This window comes from Brassica oleracea, chromosome C5 (genome assembly GCF_000695525.1).
Source record: "Brassica oleracea var. oleracea cultivar TO1000 chromosome C5, BOL, whole genome shotgun sequence".
NCBI lineage: Eukaryota > Viridiplantae > Streptophyta > Magnoliopsida > Brassicales > Brassicaceae > Brassica > Brassica oleracea.
The window spans coordinates 1,954,576-1,979,797 of record NC_027752.1 but is presented as its reverse complement, the minus strand read 5'-3'; the positions used below and the strand labels follow the sequence as shown (position 1 = coordinate 1,979,797).

Here is a 25,222-nt window from a genome sequence, read left to right as displayed (position 1 = left end):
TGGTGTACAAAAGAGTGAGATGAGTGATGGTATTTATAGTGAACAACAATACATAAAATAACAAAGATGGTGCTTAATTTGGTAAATGAGTGGGTGATCATAATGCTTGATGAGTAGATGATCATAATGCTTGAGTTGGTAAAGGAGTGGATGATCATAGTGCTTGAGTTTGGTAAAGAAGTAGATGATCATTTCAATGCTTAATTTATAACAGATGGTTTATTTATAGCTGGTACCTCTTTATAAAAAGCTACTTGTATAAGGAGAAAGAATGATAATAGAGTGTATAAACTACTACTGGAAATATCTAGTGGGTAGAAAAGTTGTGCATTTATTCTTTAGTTTTAATTATCAGAAAGAAGAAAATGTGTGAATTAGCTAGAAAGCCTAGAATAATATCTCAGACCACTGTTAGACCACTCTTCTTGACTAATGATCACTACTAGTTGGATTAGACGACACGCTAATAGAATAAATGTTTAATAGTCGCTATGATCATTTATTTTCTTCTTAATATATGATGATCATATATAGAGAAACACTTATATAGAAATTTCGAAGGAAAATCAAGTTTGATGACATTGCAGTCCAACAAACGCTTTGCTCAAAATTGATGAGTCATGGATACATCATATCTCATATTAAATAATTAATAAACATCTTCAATAATAATAATTGAACTAATATACAATATCCACGAGTCAATTAAAGTAAAGTTCTGAACTCTTTTATTTATGTTTTATCCAATAGAATACAAAACTGTGACAATCATTATTTTGGACGTAATGTTACTCATTTGACTTTTCGAACCATAATGTACATTAAGAAAAAGATAAAAAATATAGTAAAAAAGGAAAACGAATCAGCGGCTTCCAAAAATATAAAAACGTCATTAAGTAATAATGACGTGGCAAATTATTAGTGGTTCAAAAGAAAGGCTGCAAAAAAGGAAAGGTCTACCTATATAGAAATTTGGCGCCTGACTTGAAGCCGTTGCTTTCCTCCTCCGGCGTTTTCTCTCTCTCTCTAGTCGACTCTCGTCGCCGGAGACCCGTTTAACCGGCGAAGAATAAAGCTGATGACTTTGACTCCTGCTCATCAATCGCTTGCTTGAGTATTTGGTCCTCTGTTTCTCGTCAGGTGATTGATCAGCTTAGGTCATTTCACTGTGTTTCGATTTTGGCAGATTCTGGGTCTTTTGAATTTTCCTTGTTTTTATTGTGGGTTTCACTTATCTGATTCTATGGTTTCGAAAAATTTCAACTTTCACTGTTTTTTTTTTACTTACCTCATGATGATCCATCTTCTAGGTCTTTGTTCTTAGCTTGCTTAAACTGGTTACAAGCTTTGTAAAGATTAGAACTTTCTGTTTCTAGAATCAGAATTTTACTTATGGATTGTTGAATTGTGCTAAAGGTTTGTGCTTTACATCGTCTGCAGCTTTTGTTTCTTTTCAAAAAAAAAGAAGATAGCCTTTCTCGTTTATTACGTGGTGTATAGTGATTAAATAACCTTTTGCAAAGATGAATCGAAAGTTTGCTTACCTATTAAAGTAACATCTTACTACTATTTAGGATATTTAATTTTGGTTCCTTCTCTTTTATATTGCTCATGTTTGTGTTTTTTTCTTTCTATAAGCTCAGACTGATTGTCGGAAGATATTAGAAGATGTCTCAAAGAAGGGAGACTGGTCCGTCTCGGCCGCACAGGCCGATTCAACGGACTCAGACCCTTGGTAGTCTCGGGGAGGCTATGCTAGATAGTGAAGTGGTGCCATCTTCTTTAGTGGAGATTGCTCCGATTCTTCGTGTGGCTAATGAAGTTGAAGCTAGTAACCCACGAGTTGCTTACCTATGTGAGTTTGCTTTTGATTTTGGTTAGTGAAAGCTGACTACTCATCTTGACTGATCTTGGCTAATGTTACCAGGTCGATTTTACGCATTTGAGAAGGCGCATAGGCTTGATCCGACGTCGAGTGGACGTGGTGTTCGCCAGTTTAAGACTGCTCTTCTTCAAAGATTAGAAAGGGTGAATGAATGTCAACACTATGGTTTTCACTAACATCTTTGTGTTGTGTGTTAAAACTCATGCCGGTTTTGATTTTGGTTTTACTAGGAGAATGAAACAACTTTGGCAGGAAGGCAAAAGAGTGATGCGCGTGAGATGCAGAGATTTTATCAACACTACTACGAGAAGTACATCCACGCTTTGAATGCTGCTGATAAAGCTGACCGGTTAGTTTGTGTTTTGACTGAATACAAAAACTTATTCAAACTTGGGGCTTTTATCTTCTCACTGCGTTTTCAATTCATACTTTTTTACCTGTAGTGCTCAACTTACAAAGGCCTATCAAACTGCTGCCGTTCTCTTTGAAGTCTTGAAGGCTGTTAACCAGACAGAAGATGTGCCAGTGCCTGTAAAGGTGAAGCTGATAATAGATATTATCCAATGTAGTATTATTGATCAACATCTGTTTCTTATCATCTTTTTTTTTTTTCCTTCTGCTGTAGATTTTGCAACAGCAGAAGAAGGTGGAAGAGAAGACACAGATTTACAAGCCTTACAATATACTTCCCCTAGACCCTGATAGTCAGAATCAGGCTATAATGAGATTGCCTGAGGTTTTTTAATCCACCTGCTTAGCTTTTTAATGTTCTGTTTTTTTTCTTAATAATTGTCTTTTCACTCTTAACAATCTGTTTTGAATGATGTTCTGCAGATACAAGCTGCTGTAACCGCTCTTAGAAATATAAGGGGATTGCCATGGAAAGCAGGTCACAAGAAGAAAATAGACGAAGACATTCTAGACTGGCTTCAGTCCATGTTTGGTTTCCAGGTGATTTTGTTAGAGAATATTCTGACTTGGAAAGTTTTGTATTTACTGAATTTTTATTCAACAATTTGAGTGCAGGAAGATAGTGTTTCCAATCAACGAGAGCACTTGATCTTGTTACTTGCTAATGTCCACATCCGACAATATCCAAGACCAGAACAAGAACCAAAGGTATGCGTTTTGTTGTCTTTTTTTTGCTCTTTGCTTAGGCATTTGTGCTAAAGGGATTGTTGTACAATAACTTCTCTAGTTGGATGATCGGGCCTTGACCATAGTGATGAAGAAACTGTTCAGAAACTACAAAAAGTGGTGCAAGTACTTGGGTCGGAAAAGTAGTCTTTGGTGAGATTTCATACTTTATTAACTTACCAGATTATAGTACTTACTGTCTAATTTATCCTCTTGTTGGAATTTGAAGGTTGCCGACTATTCAACAAGAGGTACAGCAGCGTAAATTGCTCTACATGGGACTGTATCTTTTGATCTGGGGAGAAGCAGCAAACCTGAGATTCATGCCAGAATGCCTCTGTTATATATACCACCATGTACGGATCCAATTCAGTTTCTGATTATTTGAGAAGAAGATTTAACATTTTCCTAGCTGTTTAAGTTTAATTTTAATTTTTTTTGTATATGTGCAGATGGCTTTCGAGTTGTATGGTATGTTGGCTGGTAGTGTTAGTTCTCTAACAGGGGAGCATGTAAAGCCAGCTTATGGTGGTGACGATGAAGCTTTCCTGCAGAAAGTAGTGACTCCTATATACAAGACAATAGCAAAGGTTATACTTGGTTCAGTTTATTGTATCCGTGGCTTTTCTTCTTGAGCCTTCCTTCAATGATCTTTGTGTGTTACAGGAAGCAAAGAGAAGTAGAGATGGAAAGTCAAAGCATTCTGTTTGGAGAAACTATGATGACTTGAATGAGTATTTTTGGTAAATGCTTATAAACTAATTGGAATCTCATGCTATCCATCATAATTAATGGTGGTCTTAATCCATTGTTGCCTGTAAACTTTGCAGGTCAATTCGATGTTTTCGCTTAGGGTGGCCTATGCGAGCTGATGCTGATTTCTTTTGCCTGACAACTGAAGAACTTCGAGTTGAGAACAGCGAGGTATGACTAATAGAGACTAAATAATGGCTTGCACTTGTATTTTCCTGCTTATGTTAGCAAAATTTTGATACATCGTTTGCCTCAAGTTTTCTGTATCTATAAATCATTGATTTATGTTCATAATGGTGCAGATAAAATCAAATAGTGGAGATCGGTGGATGGGAAAAGTCAATTTTGTTGAGATACGCTCCTTCTGGCATATATTTAGAAGCTTTGATAGAATGTGGAGCTTCTACATCCTGAGTTTGCAAGTACGTATTTAGTATGCTTATCTTCCAAATATATTGTATTTTTATCACCTGTTGTGTTATTTGATGTATCGTTTCTTGTTAAGGCAATGATTGTTATTGCATGGAATGGATCCGGAGAGTTGAGTGCCATCTTTCAGGGTGATGTCTTCCTAAAGGTTCTGAGCATTTTCATTACTGCAGCTGTACTAAAGCTTGCACAAGGTGATGATGCATTACACAGTTAAAAAAATTCTGTTGTTTCCTATCAGTTTTCTGACTGTTTTCTCTTAATATTTCACAGCTCTCCTTGACATAGCCCTGAGCTGGAAGGCAAGACACAGCATGTCACACTATGTGAAACTCAGATACGTCTTGAAGGCTGGTGCGGCTGCAGGGTGGGTTATAGTCATGCCAGTTGCTTACGCCTACAGCTGGAAAAACGCTTCTGGCTTTGCGCTGACCATAAAGAATTGGTTTGGTGGACACAGCCATAATTCGCCTTCCGTTTTCATTGTGGCGATTCTTATCTACTTGTCCCCGAACATGCTTTCTGCGTTGCTGTTTTTGTTCCCATTCATTCGACGGTATCTTGAGAGATCTGATTTTAAGATAATGATGCTGATGATGTGGTGGTCTCAGGTACGACCTTATCCATGTGCCTTTTATCTTGATTAAATGATCTGGCTTATCATGGTTGTTGGTGATGCAGCCTCGGCTGTACATAGGAAGGGGTATGCATGAGAGTGCGTTGTCACTTTTCAAGTAAGGAGCCTAAAATCTTTACACCCTCAGGCTGAAATAGTGAAATGTTGGTTGGTCTGTTAACACTACTTAGTGATTTCTAGGTACACGATGTTTTGGATTGTTCTTCTGGTTTCAAAGCTGGCATTTAGTTTTTACGCTGAGGTATTATCACATGTTTTTGTAGTGATGTCTATGTTTAGTAACAAGAGAAATATGAAAGAATCTTTTCTATTAACAGGCACTGAGATTCATCATATTCATATCAGTCCATCAGTGTATATTTTCTCATGCTTTCCATCTTTAAAACAGATTAAGCCACTTGTTGGTCCAACCAAAGATATAATGCGAATCCGTATATCCGTCTACAGCTGGCATGAGTTTTTCCCTCATGGTAATGGAATATAGAATGTTGGGATTTGTTATTATTGTGTAATGCTATTTTGTCTAATAACTCTGTCGTTGTTTTGTTTGTTTCTGCAGCAAAGAATAATTTAGGAGTCGTCATTGCACTGTGGTCACCGGTTATTCTCGTGAGTTTTTACACATATTGTTAATTCTTATATTCTCTTTCGTTCTTATGGTGGTCACTTCTATATGCAGGTTTATTTCATGGACACTCAAATATGGTATGCTATCGTCTCAACTCTGGTTGGAGGTTTGAATGGAGCTTTCCGCCGTCTTGGAGAGGTATTAAAAAAGCAACTAGGACTACTTAATTTACATTTCGGAGTGGCATACATTCACTTGTTTAGTTACCAAGTGAGATAGTCTCTTGAAAGAAGTTTGTTTCACTTCAGATCCGGACACTTGCAATGTTGAGGTCAAGATTCCAGTCCATACCAGGGGCCTTTAATGATTGCTTGGTACCGCATGATAACAGCGACGATACAAAGAAAAGGGGATTTAAGGCTACTTTCTCTCGGAAGTTTGATCAGGTTTTATTACCGCTGTTATGCTTAGCTATTTTCACTGTCTCTTTATCAGAACTTTATTGAAGGTTGTGTTCTCTGTTTTGGTATCCAGCTACCATCTAGTAAAGACAAGGAAGCAGCGCGCTTTGCTCAGATGTGGAACAAAATAATCAGTAGTTTCCGAGAAGAGGATTTGATTAGTGATAGGTAAAGTCTGGCTTCAAATATATATATTTATCTTTTGTCTGAATCTGAAATTAATGATATGTGATAATGTTGGTTTGTGTACAGGGAAATGGAACTTTTACTTGTGCCATATTGGTCTGACCCTGATTTGGATCTTATCCGGTGGCCACCTTTTCTACTGGCTAGTAAGGTGAAGATTTATCTTATGACTTATTATGTCTTCTTGTGTTACATTTCCTTTTTCTTGCTCTGATGCACTCCTGATTAAATGTCATAGATCCCAATAGCTTTGGATATGGCCAAAGACAGCAATGGAAAAGACCGTGAACTGAAAAAGAGACTGGCTGTTGACAGCTACATGACTTGTGCAGTTAGCGAGTGCTATGCCTCGTTCAAGAATCTCATTAATTATTTGGTTATTGGAGAACGAGAAAGACAGTAAGTTATTAAAATCTCTTTTCCTTTGTTCCAACCGCCTTTTTCTAACTTGTTCTTGTCCAGGGTCATAAATGATATCTTCTCCAAGATTGATGAACACATCGAGAAAGAAACACTGATAACAGAACTGAACCTGAGTTCTCTTCCTGATCTGTATGGCCAGTTTGTTCAGCTAATCGAATATTTGGTACGAATGCTGAACATCTCTGCCAAAATTTGCATGAATTTAAGGAAATTACTGAGCTTGTTTGTTCTACTTGCAACAGATACAAAACAGAGAGGAGGACAAGGATCAGATTGTAATCGTCCTGCTGAACATGTTAGAAGTGGTGACTAGAGACATAATGGACGAAGAAGTTCCAAGGTAAGAAGACCATTTGCATGAACCTGGTCAAACATTTTTTTTTTCTGTTTTAAGCACTTTGATATAGAGTTTTCAATCCATAGCTTACTAGAGACTGCACACAATGGAGCTTATGTCAAGTACGACGTCATGACCCCTCTTCATCAGCAGCGCAAATATTTCAGCCAGCTTCAGTTCCCAGTTTACTCTCAAAAGGAAGCCTGGAAAGAAAAAGCAAGGCTCTTCTCTTTCATTTGTCTAATTCTTGTTTTCATTAGACATGATCTCTCTTTGGCATGAGGAGCGTCTAAGTGGTTTGCTTCTTTTTCTTGTCATTTTGCAGATCAAGAGGCTTCATCTTTTGCTTACTGTCAAGGAGTCAGCTATGGATGTTCCGTCCAACTTGGAAGCTCGAAGGCGTCTTACTTTCTTTTCAAATTCTTTATTCATGGACATGCCTCCTGCACCCAAGATCCGCAATATGCTTTCCTTCTCGTAGGTTCCATCACTTTCAACTTATTTCATGGCCATCTATGACACATCTATTAACTGTCCTCTCAGTTTCATGTTTCATACAAGCAGTAAATGAATGTGGAAAGGTTTAGCCTTACTCTATCTTAACAACTCCCATTTTGCTTCTTCTTTTTGTTCGTAGGGTCCTAACACCATACTTTTCAGAGGATGTTCTTTTCTCCATATTTGGTTTAGAACAGCAAAATGAAGATGGAGTCTCCATACTTTTTTACTTGCAGAAGATCTTCCCAGGTTTCACTTTTCTCTCCTTTTTTCACATGGCGCTATAATTGTAATTGAGGAAACAGCTGAGTTCATGGCTTACATCAGACGAATGGACGAACTTCCTGGAACGAGTTAAATGTGGCAGCGAAGAAGAACTAAGAACAAAAGATGATTTGGAAGAGGAGCTTCGTCTATGGGCATCTTACAGAGGCCAAACTCTGACTAAAACTGGTATGTATTGTAGACTTTAGTGTCCTCTCTTCATTTTTATAACTGGAGTAATAAACCTGTTGTCCTGATTCTTTTGATTTGTTTCAACAAGTGCGAGGCATGATGTACTATCGAAAGGCTTTGGAACTTCAGGCCTTCCTTGACATGGCAAAGGATGAAGGTACTTGAATAATCTCCACTGTGGTTTCCTTTGATTCTTGTCAAGTGTGAAAGCACTCCTTAAACTACCTTTCTGTTTTTAGAATTATTGAAAGGCTACAAGGCTCTCGAGTTAACCAGTGAAGAAGCATCAAAGAGTGGAGAGTCACTATGGGCACAGTGTCAGGCACTTGCGGATATGAAATTCACCTTTGTGGTTTCCTGCCAGCAATACAGTATTCATAAGAGATCTGGTGACCAACGTGCTAAAGACATATTGAGACTTATGACAACGTAATGTCCTCATTGTTTTTCATCCTTTGATCTTCTTTGTTATTAATTTCTTAGCCTTTATTCTCTTGTGTTAGGTATCCGTCTATTCGTGTTGCTTATATTGATGAGGTGGAGCAAACACATAAAGAAAGTTATAAGGGGACAGAGGAAAAGATTTATTACTCAGCTCTTGTGAAAGCTGCTCCACAGACCAAACCAATGGATTCTTCTGAATCTGTTCAAACACTAGATCAGGTACATAAATGAGTATTGATGCTGTTCAAACCAGTGGACTCTTGTGTGTTTTCTAAACTACAAAGATGAGATCAGAGGATATTTGATGCTATTGCTCTACTTTGTGGAGAGACTGAGATTATATTTCTTTTCTTTCAGCTCATTTATAGGATTAAGCTTCCGGGGCCAGCTATACTAGGAGAGGGAAAGCCGGAAAATCAGAACCATGCTATCATTTTTACACGTGGAGAAGGGTTGCAAACAATTGACATGAACCAGGTGCGTTGCATTAATTTTCTTTTGTCTAGGATGTGTCACCGAATAAATCTCATTTATGCTTATGAGTAGTTAAAAAATGAGCATCATGGGGACTCTTAACCTCTAAAGACTTGACAAAACAGGATAACTATATGGAGGAAGCTTTCAAAATGAGGAACTTGCTGCAAGAGTTTCTTGTTAAGCATGGAGGCGTGAGATTCCCTACCATTCTTGGTCTCAGAGAGCATATTTTCACTGGAAGGTACTTACTGGATGATCTAGTTTCTCTCTTTTAGATTGTTTAGACAATATTGATCTCCTATGTCTGTGGTTTCTTGTGGCACAGTGTGTCTTCTCTTGCATGGTTTATGTCAAATCAGGAGAACAGCTTTGTAACGATTGGGCAAAGGGTGCTAGCTAGTCCCTTAAAGTAAGTATTATCATCCCTATTGTGAAATATGTGGATATTGTGATTGTCAAAGTTAATGTGTTCTTTCTTTTGCTGCTCCCAGGATACGATTCCATTACGGTCATCCAGATATTTTTGATCGTCTGTTTCACCTTACCAGAGGTGGTATCTGCAAAGCTTCTAAAGTCATCAACCTTAGTGAAGACATCTTTGCAGGTCTACTTGCTTGATCTCTTCTAGTGTAACTTCATGTAGTTTTCATTATCTCATACCTCTGATTACTGCTTTCAGGTTTTAACTCAACTCTGCGTGAAGGAAACGTAACTCATCATGAATATATACAAGTCGGTAAAGGGAGAGACGTGGGACTCAACCAGATCTCAATGTTTGAGGCCAAAATCGCCAATGGAAACGGTGAGCAAACTCTGAGCCGCGACTTGTACAGACTGGGACACCGTTTTGATTTCTTCCGGATGCTGTCTTGTTATTTCACCACCATTGGTTTCTATTTCAGTACCATGGTAAGTTGAGTTTTTCCCTTTTCTGTCTCAGTCAAGGTTTTAAAAGTCGGTCCAGGTGGCAAATAAACGATTTTCTTAAAATCTGATTTATAAGACTCAAATCGGTTTAAACCATTTTAAATCGTTCTAAAGCGCTTTAGATCGATTTAAATTAGTATAAATATGTTAAATTAAATAATAATGTTAGTAAAAATTCACGAATTTATCTAATTTCTTTTATTTTGTATATCTAATTTAATAATTCATCAAAATAATTTTATAATTAAACCAAAAACTAAAATATTTGATATAAATGTAAAATGTTTATAAAATAAATTAATAATTTGTTAAAGTCTACAGAGCATCTAGTTAATGCTTAGCCATTTCTTGAACATTGGTCTCAATCATTAGATGTCTATGTCTGAAGCCATTTTCTGTGTGTGTGTTTTGACAGTTAACAGTGCTTACAGTATATGTCTTTCTCTACGGCCGGTTATACCTAGTACTCAGTGGGCTTGAACAAGGGTTAAGCAACCAACGAGCTTTCCGTAACAACAGGCCTCTCGAGGCAGCTCTCGCTTCCCAATCATTCGTGCAGATCGGTTTTCTAATGGCTCTCCCTATGATGATGGAGATTGGACTCGAAAGAGGCTTCCACAACGCACTAATCGAGTTTGTCCTGATGCAGCTACAACTCGCTTCTGTCTTCTTCACGTTCCAGCTCGGCACAAAGACGCATTACTACGGAAGGACACTGTTCCACGGAGGCGCTGAGTACAGAGGAACAGGCCGCGGCTTTGTTGTCTTCCACGCCAAATTCGCCGAGAACTATAGATTTTATTCCCGCAGCCACTTCGTGAAGGGCATCGAGCTGATGATTCTCTTGCTAGTGTATCAGCTCTTTGGTCAATCTTACCGGGGCGTTGTGACTTATATTCTCATCACTGTTTCGATATGGTTCATGGTGGTGACGTGGCTGTTTGCCCCCTTTTTGTTTAATCCCTCTGGCTTCGAGTGGCAGAAGATCGTTGATGACTGGACGGACTGGAACAAGTGGATATACAACAGGGGAGGGATCGGTGTTCCGGCTGAGAAGAGTTGGGAGTCTTGGTGGGAGAAAGAGTTGGAGCATCTTAAGCACTCGGGGGTCCGCGGTATTGTACTTGAGATTTTCTTGGCGTTGAGGTTCTTTATATTTCAGTATGGGCTTGTGTATCAGCTCAGTATCTTTAAAGGGAAGAATCAAAGCTTTTGGGTAATGCTATAAGCTTATAACTCTAAATAGTTGATTAATGAATTTGATTAATGAGAATTGGTGTGTTTTCAGGTTTATGGAGCTTCATGGTTTGTCATCTTATTCCTTCTACTCATTGTGAAGGTATGAATCTTTTTATTCACATTCTCAGTTGATTTTCATTGAGAATTTAGGCCGATCTTGGACAAAGCCGAATAAAACATTGGCTTTGGCCCCAAAGTTTTTGAAAAAAGTTATATAGAGATAGGCACTTCCGAAAAAAATTTTAGGCTCCCAAATTTGTAAAAAATAATTTTAGTTGAAATCTTTAATAAATCGCCCTATAAATCTGAGAGCCGGCCCTACTTATGTAGTGTAATGATCATTGCAGGGTTTGGGGATGGGAAGGAGAAGATTCAGCACGAGTTTCCAGCTTCTATTCAGAATCATAAAGGGTCTTGTGTTCCTCGCATTTGTTACAATTCTCATAACTCTCCTGGCACTTCCTCTGATAACAATCAAAGACTTATTCATCTGCATGCTTGCCTTCATGCCAACTGGCTGGGGAATGCTTCTTGTAAGTATATTTCTCTTCCATCAAACTCCTCTCTTGTCTGGTTTTGTGACATTGGTTTCGTTTGTTTTGTCCTCTTCATCAGATTGCGCAAGCTTGTAAGCCTCTGATCCAACATCTAAGGATATGGTCATCGGTTAGGACGCTAGCACGTGGCTATGAGATCGTGATGGGATTGCTTCTCTTCACGCCGGTTGCTTTCTTGGCTTGGTTTCCTTTTGTGTCCGAGTTCCAGACAAGAATGCTCTTTAACCAAGCGTTTAGCAGAGGTCTTCAAATTTCTCGTATTCTTGGTGGTCACAGAAAAGACAGGTCTTCCAAAAACAAGGAGTGATACATAACATATGTAAATATAAATTAATGGTTATATGTTGCTTGATTCACAAGTTATCTACATTAAAAAAGTTAAGCCTTATAACCGTCAGCCTTATAACCATCATACAACTATGTTTCTTCTTTCTTTTTTCGGTTCATTCACAAGCAGGTCAATCATTGCATGGAGGAAAGTTAGACGTATCTCTTAACATTTCCCCGCTGATTTAAAAGACTCAAGAACATGTTAATCATTTGAACTTCTCCACATATGATATATCGTTTTCTAGTACACTGTACACGTCATGAATGATGATAACGATAGAGTAATTATTTGCTCACGTTTAGCGTGTTCTTTGTTAATATATTTTTTTAAAAGCATCTCTGAGCAGTTTCTATTTTTCATTCTAAAATAGAATTTGAAATATTATTTTTCATTCTAAAATAGAATTTAGAATAAAAATATTCTAATAATATTATATTTTACATTTTTTTAACACTTTGTTTTATTAATAATGATTTGCAATCTATTACATCGTAGAAGAAGAATACGAGAAATTTGAAGACCTAACAAGGACAAACATTAATGATGACACATTAGCAATACCAAACTAGTCTTGTTTGAAATAAGATAACTTAGGGGTTTCCGTTCCAGCAGTAGCAGACAGACTTCTAATATCTTTAACTTAGTATTATATTTTACATTCTATAATAAAATAAAAATTGGATTTATTCTATGAATAGAATATTTTTTTTTATTTTTTGTTTATTACTCGATTTTCACTCTAAAATAATATACTATTAGTGTTGAATTCTATTCTATTTTGAAAATAATAGAATAAACCATTAGAATGATCCTAGGGTTTAGCTTTGTTTAAAAACAATTTTATTAAAAATGTAATATTTTAGTTTATAATAACTGTAAGTCTGTCACTGTTTTAGAACTTATATTTAAAAGGAAATTGTATAAGCAAAAACGTGTATTAAAATTAATTATCATTTTAATCTATGTGAAAAAAACAACAATAATTAAACGGGGTTGGTGAATTAAAAAGGGTAGCAAGCATCTTTACTTTCAAACAAAACTACAACAATTTGTCAGCTGTAAAGGGAAACAGAGTTAAATGTTTGCATCTCCAATCATACGTCAATGTCAAAGTCTGCAAACGCAAATTTGGATTTTTACACGAAGAAGGCCAAAGGGTACATACAAACCAGCGAGCGTCACCACAGTAAACAACATAATTTCAGTTTTAAAAATTTAAAGATTATTAAGTTTTCAATTTTAAAGATGTCACATACTTAAACTTTAAGTTTTAAACTTCATGTTTCAAAGTTATAAAAAATTCAAGATAAGTTTAAAAAATTCGTAATTTCGTCTGACTTGCGGAAACAGAAACAGTCGCCAGACTCGCCACCAACTTCGTTATGAACACAAATCACCGATCTATTTAACACATAAACCATAACACAATATTAGTAGATGATACGAATCAGTAGCTAATAGTGAAAACCCATAACACAAATCACGAAAAATCAAATCTTAAGAGATGATGAAATCAGAAGTTGGTGAAGAATCGAAAAAAAATTGAAGAAGAACGAAGACGAGGAAGAAGAATCGAACACGAAGAGGAAGAATCGAAGACGAGGACTCGAAGAGGAAAAATCGAAGACGATGATTCGAAGAGGAAGAATCAAACACGAAGAAAAAACACAAGAGTGAGACGGGAAGAAAAAAAAAGGTGATTTGTGTTTTCTCCCAATTTTTCAAACCCTAGACATTTAAGTTTATTGGGCCGCCCATTGTCCAAGTGGTTAAGCCCAATATTGTCCATGAATATAATTGGGTTCACCCATCTGGACAAATTTTAATTATGGTTTAATCTGGGTCTGTCCATTTTGGACCATATCGATTTGGACACGGGCCACCCATTTATAGCCCGCCCATTTGACATCTCTAACCACAGACGTCACAAGCAGTCTGATACAGTTTTGCGTATCTTTTTGATGAAGACGTATACATTGCATGTGCATGCATACCTGACCATGTATCAAAATTTAATTACACATCTCTCTCTCTCCCTATATATATATATAACAACCCCAAGACTCCAAGAGACATATAATCTTGTATTGGACTTCATTAACTTCAGTGTGAAGAACAAAACAAACAACAATTAATGGCACCACCACCACACTTTCTACTCGTAACGTACCCTGCTCAAGGCCACGTGAACCCATCTCTCCATTTCGCTCGTCGCCTCATCAGAACCACCGGCGCACGTGTCACTTTCGTCACGTGCGTCTCCGTCTTCCACCGCTCCATGATATCTAAGCACAGCGACCTTGACAACAACCTCTCTTTCCTTGCTTTCTCCGACGGCTTCGACCAAGGAGGCCTTACCACCGCCGAAGAGATTAAGAGCCGGTCTCTGAACCTCAAGAACAACGGCGAGAAAGCCCTGTCGGAGTTCATCGAAGGTAACAAGAACGGTGACTCTCCGGTGACTTGCTTGGTCTACACGATGCTCCTCAACTGGGCTCCGAAAGTGGCGAGTAGGTTTCAGCTCCCCTCTGCTCTTCTCTGGATCCAACCTGCTTTGGTTTTCAACATCTATTACAACCACTTCAACGGGCACAACAACAGCTCTTGTCTCGAGTTCAAGAACCTTTCGTCTATAGCAGTCCGTGATCTTCCTTCTTTCCTCACGCCTGCTAACACAAACCAAGGGGTGTACAACTTGTTTCAAGAACTCATGGAGCTTCTCATAGAAGAAACCAACCCGAAGATTCTCGTTAACACGTTCGATTCTCTTGAGCAAGAGGCGTTAAAGGCTTTACCGCGTGTCGGAATGGTGGCGGTTGGTCCTTTACTTCCTTCGGAGATGTTCACAGAATCAGTTAGAGATTTGTCAAATGATCAAAGTAGTAGTTATAGCCGTTGGCTAGACTCGAAAACAGAGTCCTCTGTTATCTACGTTTCTTTTGGAACGATGGTTGAGCTGTCCAGGAAACAGATAGGGGAGCTAGCGAGAGCTCTCATAGAAGGGAAGAGACCGTTCTTGTGGGTGATAACTGACAAATCAAACAGAGAAGCGAAGTTAGAGGGAGAGGACGAGTCGGAGATCGAGAAGATTGCTGGTTTTAGGCACGAGCTGGAAGAGGTTGGTATGATCGTGTCTTGGTGTTCTCAGGTAGAGGTTTTGAGACACAGAGCGGTTGGTTGCTTTGTGACTCATTGCGGGTGGAGCTCGACGCTTGAGAGTTTGGTTCTTGGAGTTCCGGTTGTGGCGTTTCCGATGTGGTCGGATCAACCGACGACTGCAAAGCTTCTGGAGGAGTTGTGGAGGACAGGTGTGAGGGTGAGAGAGAACGAGGAAGGATTGGTGGAGAGGGGAGAGATAAGGAGGTGTTTGGAGGCAGTGATGGATGAGAAGCTGGTGGAACTGAGGGAAAACGCTGAGGATTGGAGGCGTTTAGCGGTTGAAGCGGGTAGAGAAGGTGGGTCATGTGATAAGAACATTGAGGCTTTTGTGGATGAGATTCTGCTCAGTGTAGCAGAGGAGGTCAAAGACAAAGATGACTGTTCAAAAGGAATCTAGATCCTTCAATTGGTTGTAAACTGTTGCTAGTCTTGTTACTTTGTCTGCTCTGCTTGAGTGCTTTCTCATCGTTTTTTTTTTTGTCAAACATTTCGTTTTATTAAACGAAAACCCATTACAAGTAGACAAACCATTCCCTTACAAAATTGAAATTAAGCCCAATACGAAGCCCAAGCTAAAAAAGATAATATTAACTTAATGCAAAACACGTGTAGCATTTGCAGGGGCTTCGAATTTTCTGGAAACGGTGAGATTGATCCATGGTTCGCCGGTTACATGTCGGTACCAAACCACCGGTCTGTCTCTCCGGAAAGTTTGTTCCACTTGCTTGCTTCTACAACTCTTGATCGCCGTCAATCCCTGGAAGTTCTTCTTCAATTTACTAGAGGTGAACTTTGAGAGAAGCTTCAAGGAGATAGCAACAAATCCTTGTCGGAACGTCTTTTATAGACTCCGCCTCATCTGAATCTGTGCTGAATCTCCCCACTGCTTCAACTATCATCTCTGTTCTTTACCAACAAGGAAACTTTGCTTGTGACACAGAGCAAAGATTGATTCCTATTTCAAAATAAAACAGAGCATAACCAGCAAATAGAATCAAAGCTTCCATGGTTGATCGGAATAGAAGTTCACAAAGAGCAGAGAAGCAGAAAGACAAAAACTATAATACAATCGCCAAAGCGAACAAAAGATCCGCGACGGAATAGAGATATCCGCTAAACGGAATCAACCGAAATCGCCTAAGCGAAGAGAAAATTCGACAAGCGGAAAAGACAATCGATCTAGAAGATCGAAGATATTTACAACAAAAAACAAAAAAAGAGAAGATGGTAACCGATGGCTAAAGCCACCGGCCACCAACGATAAGCTTTTTCTGAAACCACCTTTAGAGAGATGTTAGAGAGAAAGAAAGAGAGAGATTTTGTCTATCAGTTTCATTACAACAAAAAAATACATTTATCTATGTCTTGAACAATTTAATATATATAACTAACTATATATTTTTTTTTTGTTGGTGTTCAAAATATATAACTAACTATATATATAAGCTGAAATATCAAAGATATGTCATCAGTATCTAAATTGCACCGAAAACAACAGTCACATTATCTAAAGGAAGCAATCCAAACTGGTCAAGAGTAACTAAGATTAATCAAACACACCCAATAGCTACTACCTCTAGGTAGAAAAAGGAGGAAGCCAGCAAGGTTGCGAGAGAACGCTGGGTGCACCATCAGGAGCTAGGTACTGCCGCACTGATGTATAAGCACATTTCTAGAAGAACAATTGTCACATACCATAAATTAATAACGTCAAAAGGGAACATAAAGATGATTATAAGCTAAGATCACATCACATAGAATTAATCAAACCTTAAACTAGAGATGTTAAAAAAGATGCTTGGTTAAGGTTAGTCCACATGTTACTCGAATTGAATTAGATATATAGTAAAAACTCTATAAATTAATAATGTTGGGACTATGATATTTTGTAATTTATAGAGTTATTAATTTATATAAAAAACTTCTGGATTTTTTTTTATTTTAGAATATTTTTTATAAAATAAGCAAAAATAATTGATTTTACCGTATATAAATTAGAGGGATTTACTAAATATGACTCAAAACTTGATTTTGATTGCAAAAGTATATCCAAACTTGAATCAAATGCAAAAGTAACCTAAAAGCCTTGTGAAATTACAGCCAGTCGCTTGTGACAAAACAAAAAAATAGAACTCATTTTTACGAATATAGCTCCGCAAAGTCTTCTGAGTCTTCTGAGATTTTGTTAAGTCTTCTGGACGACGTCCACGGAAGTCGTCTGGTATAGTTGATCTTAAAAATAATTTATAAATATTTTGATAAGCGAAAAATTAAAATCATGTAATTATAAACAGTTTTAAATGATATAAATTAAGATATAATAAAATTGAGTTGTTTTCAACATAGATGAGTGAAAGTAGTGAATCATGATATTCTTTGGTCTAGGGTTTGACAACATATGTTGTAATATTGTATGTATTCTTAGGGTTAGATTTTGGAAAGCTTAAATGTGTTTTTTGAAAAATTAAATTTTTACCATGTAATTATTTCTGTGTATAGTAAACATTTTTTAAGTTTAATTTAATTTTATAAAGTGTTTAGTAAGTTCATTTAGTTTAGGGGTTATGTTTAGGGTCTGTCGTCTAGCGATTAGAAGACTTCTCTGAAAGTCTTCTAACTCCCGCTAAAAATATTTTAGTTTCCCGCTAAAAATATTGAAGTCTTCTGGGCGACTTACAAGTAAGTCGTCTAGTAAGTCTTCTGATCGAAAATATTTAACCTTATTAGAATTTTTGTCTCCATATATATAGAAAAATTTACACATTCTCTCTCTTCCTCTCAAATGGCTGCAACAAAAATAGTATGTTTCTCATTCTAAAACTCTTCAACTTCTCTTTAATTTCTTTGAACTTATAAACACCAAACTTTATTGTTTTTGTCTCATGTCTTTCTCACTAGTTTATCTTGTTTTGCAGGTTTTTGGATGAATATGGAGAGAAAATGAAAGAGATGTTGTTTTTAGTTCATAAGAATTGAGAAAGAAAGAGTGTAAATCAATTTTTAGGTGCATTAAGAGCTTCAAATTGGTTGTTCATAGTGGTTGGTGTATTGATGGCAGTGACAATATTGTGAATACTTGAGGAAGATGAGGGTGATAGAGTAAAATATGAATTTTCAAAAAAAAAAATTGATAGCATTTTCGTGAATTATTTGAACTTTGAGGATGAAAAAGTCAAGTCAAAGTTCCAAAAAAACATGGATTAGTTTTATGTTTGATTTCAAGTTTTGAGTCATATTTGCAAAAACCCCTATAAATTAACTAATTTTTTGAAATTTGACTTTCACATTATTTTATTGTATTATTTGTTGTATTTTTTTTTTGGGTCAAAAGTCAAGTCAAAGTTCCAAAAAAACATGGATTAGTTTTATGTTTGATTTCAAGTTTTGAGTTATATTTGCAAAAACCCCTATAAATTAACTAATTTTTTGAAATTTGACTTTCACATTATTTTATTGTATTATTTGTTGTATATAAATATGTTTTATGAAATGTAAATGTGGTCTAGATATAATTTTACTAAATATTAGCAAAATTTATTAAATATTTAAGAAAATATAGAGATAATTTTATTGTTAAATAAAGAAAATAATACAATTGTTTGTTTGTAGCTATGTACAATGTATATATACAAAATTATAATTTTTAATTTCAACGGGACCATACATTTACATATGATTTTTAAAAATATTATCTTATTAAAACTATATAAATTAATACTTAATAATTAATAAATATTATAAATTAATCAATTTCTCCGGTCCCAAGTTGGGATGGTTCAAAATATGACACAAATCAATAAAATAATAAGATAATAACATCTTTAAAAAATCCTATGAAAATATATGGTTCACTAAAATTATAAATTAATAATTATATGTATATAGATTGTATACATGTACAAAAAACCATTATACTGTTTATTTTATATTCATAATAAATTTATCTTTATGTTTTATTAATATTTAATATATTTTGATGATAATTAGTAAAGTTATATATAAAACCGCAGTTAGAGTCTATGAAACATATTTTATATACAGTAAATAATTTAGTAAACAAAGTATGAATGCCAAATTAAAAAAAACATAATTAATGTCTATACACAAAAATCAAATATTTTTTTTAATTTTAGAATATATATATATATGTGTGTGTGTGTGTACAATAGAAAAAAATAATAATAAAAAAAGTTTCATTAAATTAACAATTTTATATATTAATAAAATATCATACTCCTAAGTACTAACATTGTTATTTTATAAAGTTTTTCTTGTATATCGAGGCTCCCATTTTTCTTGGATCTATTAATTTTTGCTGTGAAGGCAAAAAGACAAGAGTCTGAACCTTATGTTTCGGCCCGGACCAAACAACTTTTGGATATAGGTGATGATTGGTTCAGACTCTAAAAATTTAGTTGTAAGCTATAGGTTGTTGGTGAGTTGACTGTTAGATTTTTTTGCAAAGATTCTTGATATACTTAAATTTGTTGTAACTGTAAGTTATAAGTTGTAAATATTTTAAAATATAATATGTGATGTCTAAAATAATTAATTTTAACAATTAAAATAGTTTGTATCATTTTTTATATAAATTATCAATTGTCATAGAGCTGCCCGCCTAGAAGAGCCACTCGCTGTTCCGGTCCATAGAATAATGTTAATGTAGCTAGAGAGTCAAGTCAAGTAATGGGAAGAAAGCCAAATAAATAGTTGTTCTCGGCACTGGGTTCTCAAAGAAAAGGGAATCGGTAATCAGTCAGTTTTAGTCGACGTCGATCGATCAGTTTTATATTTTTCTTAAAATGTGATATGTAAATAGTATTTACGTTATTTCATATTTCAATAATTAAAAAACACCCACAATTAAATTATAATTATTTATAGTTGGTTTTTTATTATTTATCATTTAATTTATTTGATATTATAGATAATTTTTTTATTTTATAGATTTTTCTGCCTATAAAAGAAAGATATAGGTTTTTTTGCATAAAATAAATAAGAATGTTTTTAGCTGTAATATCAAAATAAAGCCAAATCAGAATGATTGATAAAAATTAATAAAAAAATTTTGATGCATATTTTTTTCTAAACATTATTCGATAAGTGATTTGTACAAATGTCATAACCACATTTATTTTCACTAGAAAAAGATGACACGACTTAAAGTAAATAGCAGAGTTGGCTCTAGATCAAGTCGGATGAAACATTCGTCTCAGTAGATTTGTCGAGAGATCTTTTTTTGAGCAACATTTGTCAAGAGATCAAAGTAGACAAGTAGAGGTTAAAGCCGTTGGCTAGACTCGAAAACAGAATCCTCTGTTATTTACGTTTCTTTTGGAACAATGGTTGAGCTGTCCAAGAAACAGATTGGGGAGCTAGCGAGAGCTCTCATAGAGGATAAATCCAACAGAGAAGCGAAGACAGAACGAGAGGACGCGACAGAGATTGAGAAGATTGCTGGTTTCAGACAGGAGCTCGAGGAGGTTGGTATGATCGTGTCTTGGTGTTCTCAGGTGGAGGTTTTAAGACACAGAGCCGTAGGTTGCTTTGTGACTCACTGCAGGTGGAGCTCAACGCTTGAGAGTTTGGATTTAGGAGTTCCGGTGGTGGCGTTTCCGATGCGGTAGAGATAAGGAGGTGTTTGGAAGCGGTGATGGATGAGAGGTTGGTAGAGCTGAGGGAAAACGCTGAGAAATTGAAGCGTTTAGCGGTTGAAGCGGGTAGAGAAGGTGGGTCATCTGATAAGAACATTGAGGCTTTTGTGGATGAGATTCTGTTCAGTGAAGCAGAGGAGGTTAAAGACAAAGACGGGTGTTCAAAAAGAATGTTAATATTTCAAATGGTTGTAAACGGTTGCTAGTCTTGTTACTTTGTCCCTTGTCTATCACTTTCATTACAACACAAAAATACATTTATCTATGTCTTGAACAATTTAATATATATATAACTAACTATATATAAGCTGAAATATCAAAGATATGTCATCAGTATCTAAATTGCACCGAAAACAACAGTCACATTATCTAAAGAAATTCAAACTGGTCAAGAGTAACCAAGAGTTAAACACAACAAGAGCTACTACTACTACTAGTCTACTACCTCTAGGTAGAAAAAGGAGGAAGCCAGTAAGGTTGCGAGAGAACGCTGGGTGCACCATCAGGAGCTAGGTACTGATGTGGGTTTCCAGTAGTGAGATCGTAAAAACCTAAGCCACGTCCCATATGATATATGGAGTTGGGTTTGAGGCCGGCGCAAGAGCTGGCGGGGACGCAGAAAGCCTCGCTGTTTGCAAGGAAAATGCACATGTCTCCAATGTCCTCAGTGTAACACATGATGCTTCCCTCTGTAGTCTCCTCCTCTCTGAACACCATGAACCTCTTTGTTATGTGGTAGACTCCTTTCAACACCGACGAGTAGAAACCAAGTGCATACCTGCACCGCCGTTCAAGAAACAAAAAAGTGTTCTCAGCATTTTCTCTAGTTCTATCGTATAAAAGCTTCCGGTAAATCATTTTATCTATTAAACAAAACCAGGGGTGTATAGAGATAAAACCATTTGACTAGGAAACGTTCGTCACTAAAGGGTGACTCCACAAGATACTCCGTCCTGGTACACGAACTCAAAAGCTCCCATTCTGACTGATCCAACTCTGGATGGCCGCGGTAGACCACCTCTTGGACCTCAGGGATATCTTCTTCTTTGGAGTGAAGATGATAGGAGAACAAGTATTTACCTCCAGGAGCAGGCAAGTAGAATTTTTTGTCTCTTTTGGAATACATAAGATTTGAGTTTTCCAAGCAGTTAGGAGGGGTCAAGATGTTAGTCCACTCAAGGTCACGACCGGGCCTGCACAAACTCATCTGGTTACCTGAGAACTTGATAGCCACTACACAGTCTTCAAGGTGAGGGGACGATGTCATTGCCACGTTGCAGACTTCTTCGATTTGGTTAGAGGGCAGAGCGGTAAGCTGAGGAAGAGTAATCACGGTGGGGTTTGATTTGGATGCCAAAGGGTTGAATAAGTCGGTGATGCGTACGGAACGATCGTGCCGAGCACAGAAAAATCCCCATCCATGGGAAGCACCGACCATTTCTTGGTCCATGAGCTCTTTGGGAATTGTTTTGTCGGGGACGGTGACTAACTCTTCTTCAACCGGGTCGAACAAGAGAACATCTGCAATTTTGCAGCCACCGGGCAGAACTTCTTTGACCCTAGTGCCAAGTGTCAGATACGGGCTGGTTGAGAACAAACGACTGCTCTTGTGTGTCTGCCAAGTAAAGAAAATCAGACATCAGAACCGAACAGTAGTTTCCAAACGCTTTTTGTATAGCTAAGCCAAGGGGCAATCTCAACCCTTCGTTCCTTATCTTCCTGATGTCAGTACTCAGACACAAACTCTTTGGTGTTCCCTAAAAGCCTACCCAGTTAAACAAGACCTAACTACTACAGATCTAAACCAATAGACAAAGAAGCCAAGAGAAGATTTTACATACAAGAACATTGTTCTCCCGGGACGAGAGTTTGGAGAGACGGAAGAGAAGCTGAGACATTGTATATTCAAGACACCTTCGAATCAAACCACATAGAACTAAAACAAACTTAAATAATGTTTTGATGAATTAGAAAATAGGTTGCACAGAAAAAGAAGAATTAGAAAATAAAGAAGCCTCCAATATATCTTTTTCTCCACCATTTAAAGGAGAGCAAGTCAGGCTGCTACTGGTATAAGTATTCATTTTACCATGGGCCACTGGTTCAGTCAATAATAACTTTTGTTGACAAAGAAATCAAGTGCATTCAATAACTTTCACGTGACTTATAGTATAATATGATTAGCCGACTACATTTCATATAAATTTGTACTTCACAAATTTTTCTGTGTAAATTAATATAAACATTTGCATTGTTGCTTAATATTTTTGTATGTTTCTAAATATTAAAGTGATTATCGTAATGCGAGATGGGGGCCAAAATTTCTAGAAGAACAAGTGTCACATACCATAAATTAAGATGATTATAAGCTTAGATCATAGCGATCCAAACGCTCGAGAGAAAGTACTGAAATCGAAATACAACACACCATAGAACTAGATAGAAAATGGAGGAAGCCAGTAAGGGAGGAAATTAGTAAGACTTTCTGGTACACCTTTGGGACGTTCAAAGTGACGGGAGGTTTTAGTGGTTATATCGTAAACAGCAAAGCAACGGCCCATCAAGTAGATGGAGTTGGGCTTGAGACCAGGGAAAGAGCTAGCCACAACGCAGAAAGGTTCGCTTTTCGAAAGGAATATGCAAAGATCTCCTATGTCCTCGGTGTAAGACATGGTTTTTGTTCCCTCGTTTGTGTCTTGGTCCTCTCTAAACACCATAACCATCGGCTCTTTGCATCTTATAGGAGGTACATGAGAGTACCTGCACAGACACATAAGACAGATTACTATGATTAAAATTTGATAAAATTTATGTGATATGCATGTTACTTGTTATTATACCATTTGACTAGGAAACTTTGGCCGGAAGGTGACTCCACCCAATGGTCCTCCCTGAAACAAGAATCCATCAGCTCCCATTCGGACTGAGGCAACTCAGGAAGGTTTCGGAACACCAACTCAGTGAACTTAGGTTCGTTCTCGAAGTGGAGATCCCAAGAGCATAAGTAGTTGCCTCCAGGAGCAGGCAGGGAGAACCTTTGATCTCTCTTTGAATACATGAGGTTTGAGTTTTCGAAGCCGACGAAAGGGATCAGTTTGTTAGTCCAAGCTAGGTCACGCCCAGGCCTGCACATGCTCAACTGATTACCCAAGAACTTGATAGCCACTACACAGTCTCCTTCCTCGTTGTCTTGACGATAAGGAGAAGAGGACGACATGGCCACGTTCCAGACCACTTCGGTTTGGCCATAGATCATACTAGTAAGAGGAGGCAGAGGAATTATCTTGCTGTCTGATTTGGAAGCCAGTGGATTAAAAAAGTCGGTGATACGTACGGAGTTATGATTGCGCAGATCAGAGAAAAAACCCCATCCATGTGACGCTCCCAGCACTTTTGAGCAAATAAGCTCTTCGGACACTGTTTTGTCGCGCACGGTGAGTAACTCTTCCTTTGCCGGGTCGAACAAGAGGATATCACCGAGAAAGCCGCCACCTCTTGCCCTAGCATCTTCGGCAAATACGCCAACAATCAGATACGGGCTGGTTGATAACAAACGAGAGTTCTTGTGTTTCTGCCAAGTAAAGTAAATCAGACATCAGAACCGTTCCAAAACACTATTTGTATAGCTAAGCCAAGAAGCAATCTCAACCCTCCGAGCCTTATCTTCCTGATGTCAATACTCAGAGACAAACTCATTGGTATTCATTTAAAGTCTTATCTAATTTAACAAGACCTAACTACTAGAGATCCAAACCAATAGACAGAGAGGGCGAGAGAGATGCGTATACGTACAAGAACAGTCTTGTTCCGGGACGAGAGTTTGGAGAGACGGGAGAGAAGCTGAGACATTGTATATTCAATATACCTCCAGATCACCTATCACACACAGAATCAAACAAACCTTAAATAATGTTTTGATGAATTAGAAATTAAAAAATCTCCCATATATCTTCTTCTCCAACTCCAACATTTTAAAAGAGAGCAGGTCAGGCTTGGTTACCAAGCTTGTTTTCTTTCCACTTTCCTTTTTTGGGAAACACAATAATGGAATCTTTCCACTTTTCTATATTATTACTTCAATTTACATTTATATATTGTTACACAATATTCATTCACCGTGCACCACTCGTTCATTCTACAATAACTTTTGTTGACAAAGAAAACCGAGTTAGATACAACAATAAATTTCACGTGACTTTAATCTCTTACTTATTAACTAGGATAAGATATGCTCCTTGTGCAGCATGAGTTTATTTGCATATATTATCGATAGTTTTTTTTTTATATATGTGATCATTTTATTTATATATATAAAATATTTTTTGTTGTTATTATATAATTTCTTTCCGATGGATCGGAACAATTTTTATTAAAAATAATGGAACAAAACTATAATTAATACATCATGGGTTGATCGGATTGGACATTAAACAAATTATGACATAAAAACATTATTTTTTTCATCGAACACATTCTTGAAAAAAGTGAACAATATTGTTTTCACAGTTGAATTATTTTCACTTTTATCTTCCATATGGCTTTGAAACCTTTCGAAACAACCATCGAATTGATACATGTCATTTTAATGTTTTTAGTCGTATACTTAAGGAAAACTTACATTTTTGTAATTCAAAGTCATTTTAAAAAATTCAAAATATAACATA

The 25,222-nt window shown here is 36.8% G+C and overlaps 4 protein-coding genes across 6 annotated transcripts; 2 read left to right on the top strand and 2 right to left on the bottom strand.

Moving 5' to 3' along the window:
- Positions 1-989: 989 nt before the first annotated feature.
- LOC106294676 (callose synthase 1) lies at positions 990-11,953 on the top strand. The gene is made up of 43 exons (XM_013730291.1): positions 990-1,140; positions 1,644-1,855; positions 1,928-2,028; positions 2,116-2,234; positions 2,329-2,422; positions 2,511-2,621; positions 2,720-2,836; positions 2,912-3,004; positions 3,084-3,175; positions 3,252-3,378; positions 3,475-3,612; positions 3,689-3,765; positions 3,853-3,946; positions 4,078-4,197; positions 4,281-4,398; positions 4,478-4,815; positions 4,886-4,938; positions 5,022-5,082; positions 5,230-5,311; positions 5,401-5,450; positions 5,521-5,607; positions 5,718-5,855; positions 5,944-6,038; positions 6,123-6,207; positions 6,295-6,455; positions 6,519-6,642; positions 6,722-6,819; positions 6,903-7,032; positions 7,142-7,293; positions 7,454-7,563; positions 7,642-7,767; positions 7,859-7,927; positions 8,010-8,199; positions 8,274-8,433; positions 8,572-8,691; positions 8,814-8,932; positions 9,017-9,100; positions 9,183-9,295; positions 9,371-9,600; positions 10,034-10,834; positions 10,907-10,957; positions 11,205-11,390; positions 11,473-11,953. The coding sequence occupies exons 2-43, from the start codon at positions 1,669-1,671 to the stop codon at positions 11,719-11,721; spliced, it is 5,850 nt and encodes a 1,949-aa protein (XP_013585745.1). The 5' UTR covers positions 990-1,140; positions 1,644-1,668; the 3' UTR covers positions 11,722-11,953.
- Positions 11,954-13,754: 1,801 nt separating this feature from the next.
- On the top strand, positions 13,755-15,340 carry LOC106343892 (UDP-glycosyltransferase 75B1). The gene has a single exon (XM_013783245.1). The coding sequence runs from the start codon at positions 13,880-13,882 to the stop codon at positions 15,299-15,301; it is 1,422 nt and encodes a 473-aa protein (XP_013638699.1). The 5' UTR covers positions 13,755-13,879; the 3' UTR covers positions 15,302-15,340.
- Positions 15,341-20,923: 5,583 nt separating this feature from the next.
- LOC106296021 lies at positions 20,924-22,570 on the bottom strand. Its single transcript, XM_013732063.1, has 3 exons — positions 22,400-22,570; positions 21,458-22,173; positions 20,924-21,336 (listed from the first exon to the last, which is right to left on the bottom strand). The coding sequence occupies exons 1-3, from the start codon at positions 22,454-22,456 to the stop codon at positions 21,006-21,008; spliced, it is 1,104 nt and encodes a 367-aa protein (XP_013587517.1). The 5' UTR covers positions 22,457-22,570; the 3' UTR covers positions 20,924-21,005.
- Positions 22,571-22,902: 332 nt separating this feature from the next.
- LOC106296019 lies at positions 22,903-24,573 on the bottom strand. Of its 3 annotated transcripts, none has more exons than XM_013732061.1 (4): positions 24,351-24,573; positions 23,516-24,129; positions 23,399-23,449; positions 22,903-23,318 (listed from the first exon to the last, which is right to left on the bottom strand). In XM_013732061.1, the coding sequence occupies exons 1-4, from the start codon at positions 24,405-24,407 to the stop codon at positions 22,994-22,996; spliced, it is 1,047 nt and encodes a 348-aa protein (XP_013587515.1). In that variant the 5' UTR covers positions 24,408-24,573; the 3' UTR covers positions 22,903-22,993. The 3 variants fall into 3 exon arrangements, with proteins under 3 accessions (XP_013587515.1, XP_013587516.1, XP_013587514.1); XM_013732062.1 differs by having other exon boundaries at positions 23,399-23,815; positions 23,893-24,129; positions 24,351-24,550; XM_013732060.1 differs by having other exon boundaries at positions 23,399-24,129; positions 24,351-24,571.
- Positions 24,574-25,222: the final 649 nt, after the last annotated feature.

Excerpts from the sequence above, each read along its gene's own strand:
- LOC106294676 (XM_013730291.1), top strand. The coding sequence starts at position 1,669 with ATGTCTCAAAGAAGGGAGACTGGTCCGTCTCGGCCGCACAGGCCGATT. Across the intron at positions 2,423-2,510 it reads ATGTGCCAGTGCCTGTAAAG|ATTTTGCAACAGCAGAAGAA; the intron begins GTGAAGCTGATA and ends CTTCTGCTGTAG. Across the intron at positions 9,601-10,033 it reads GTTTCTATTTCAGTACCATG|TTAACAGTGCTTACAGTATA; the intron begins GTAAGTTGAGTT and ends GTGTTTTGACAG.
- LOC106343892 (XM_013783245.1), top strand. The coding sequence starts at position 13,880 with ATGGCACCACCACCACACTTTCTACTCGTAACGTACCCTGCTCAAGGC.
- LOC106296021 (XM_013732063.1), bottom strand. The coding sequence starts at position 22,456 with ATGTCTCAGCTTCTCTTCCGTCTCTCCAAACTCTCGTCCCGGGAGAAC. Across the intron at positions 22,174-22,399 it reads CCCGGGAGAACAATGTTCTT|ACACACAAGAGCAGTCGTTT; the intron begins GTATGTAAAATC and ends TTTACTTGGCAG. Across the intron at positions 21,337-21,457 it reads GAACGTTTCCTAGTCAAATG|GTATGCACTTGGTTTCTACT; the intron begins GTTTTATCTCTA and ends ACGGCGGTGCAG.
- LOC106296019 (XM_013732060.1), bottom strand. The coding sequence starts at position 24,407 with ATGTCTCAGCTTCTCTCCCGTCTCTCCAAACTCTCGTCCCGGAACAAG. Across the intron at positions 24,130-24,350 it reads CCCGGAACAAGACTGTTCTT|AAACACAAGAACTCTCGTTT; the intron begins GTACGTATACGC and ends TTTACTTGGCAG. Across the intron at positions 23,319-23,398 it reads CAAAGTTTCCTAGTCAAATG|GTACTCTCATGTACCTCCTA; the intron begins GTATAATAACAA and ends GTGTCTGTGCAG.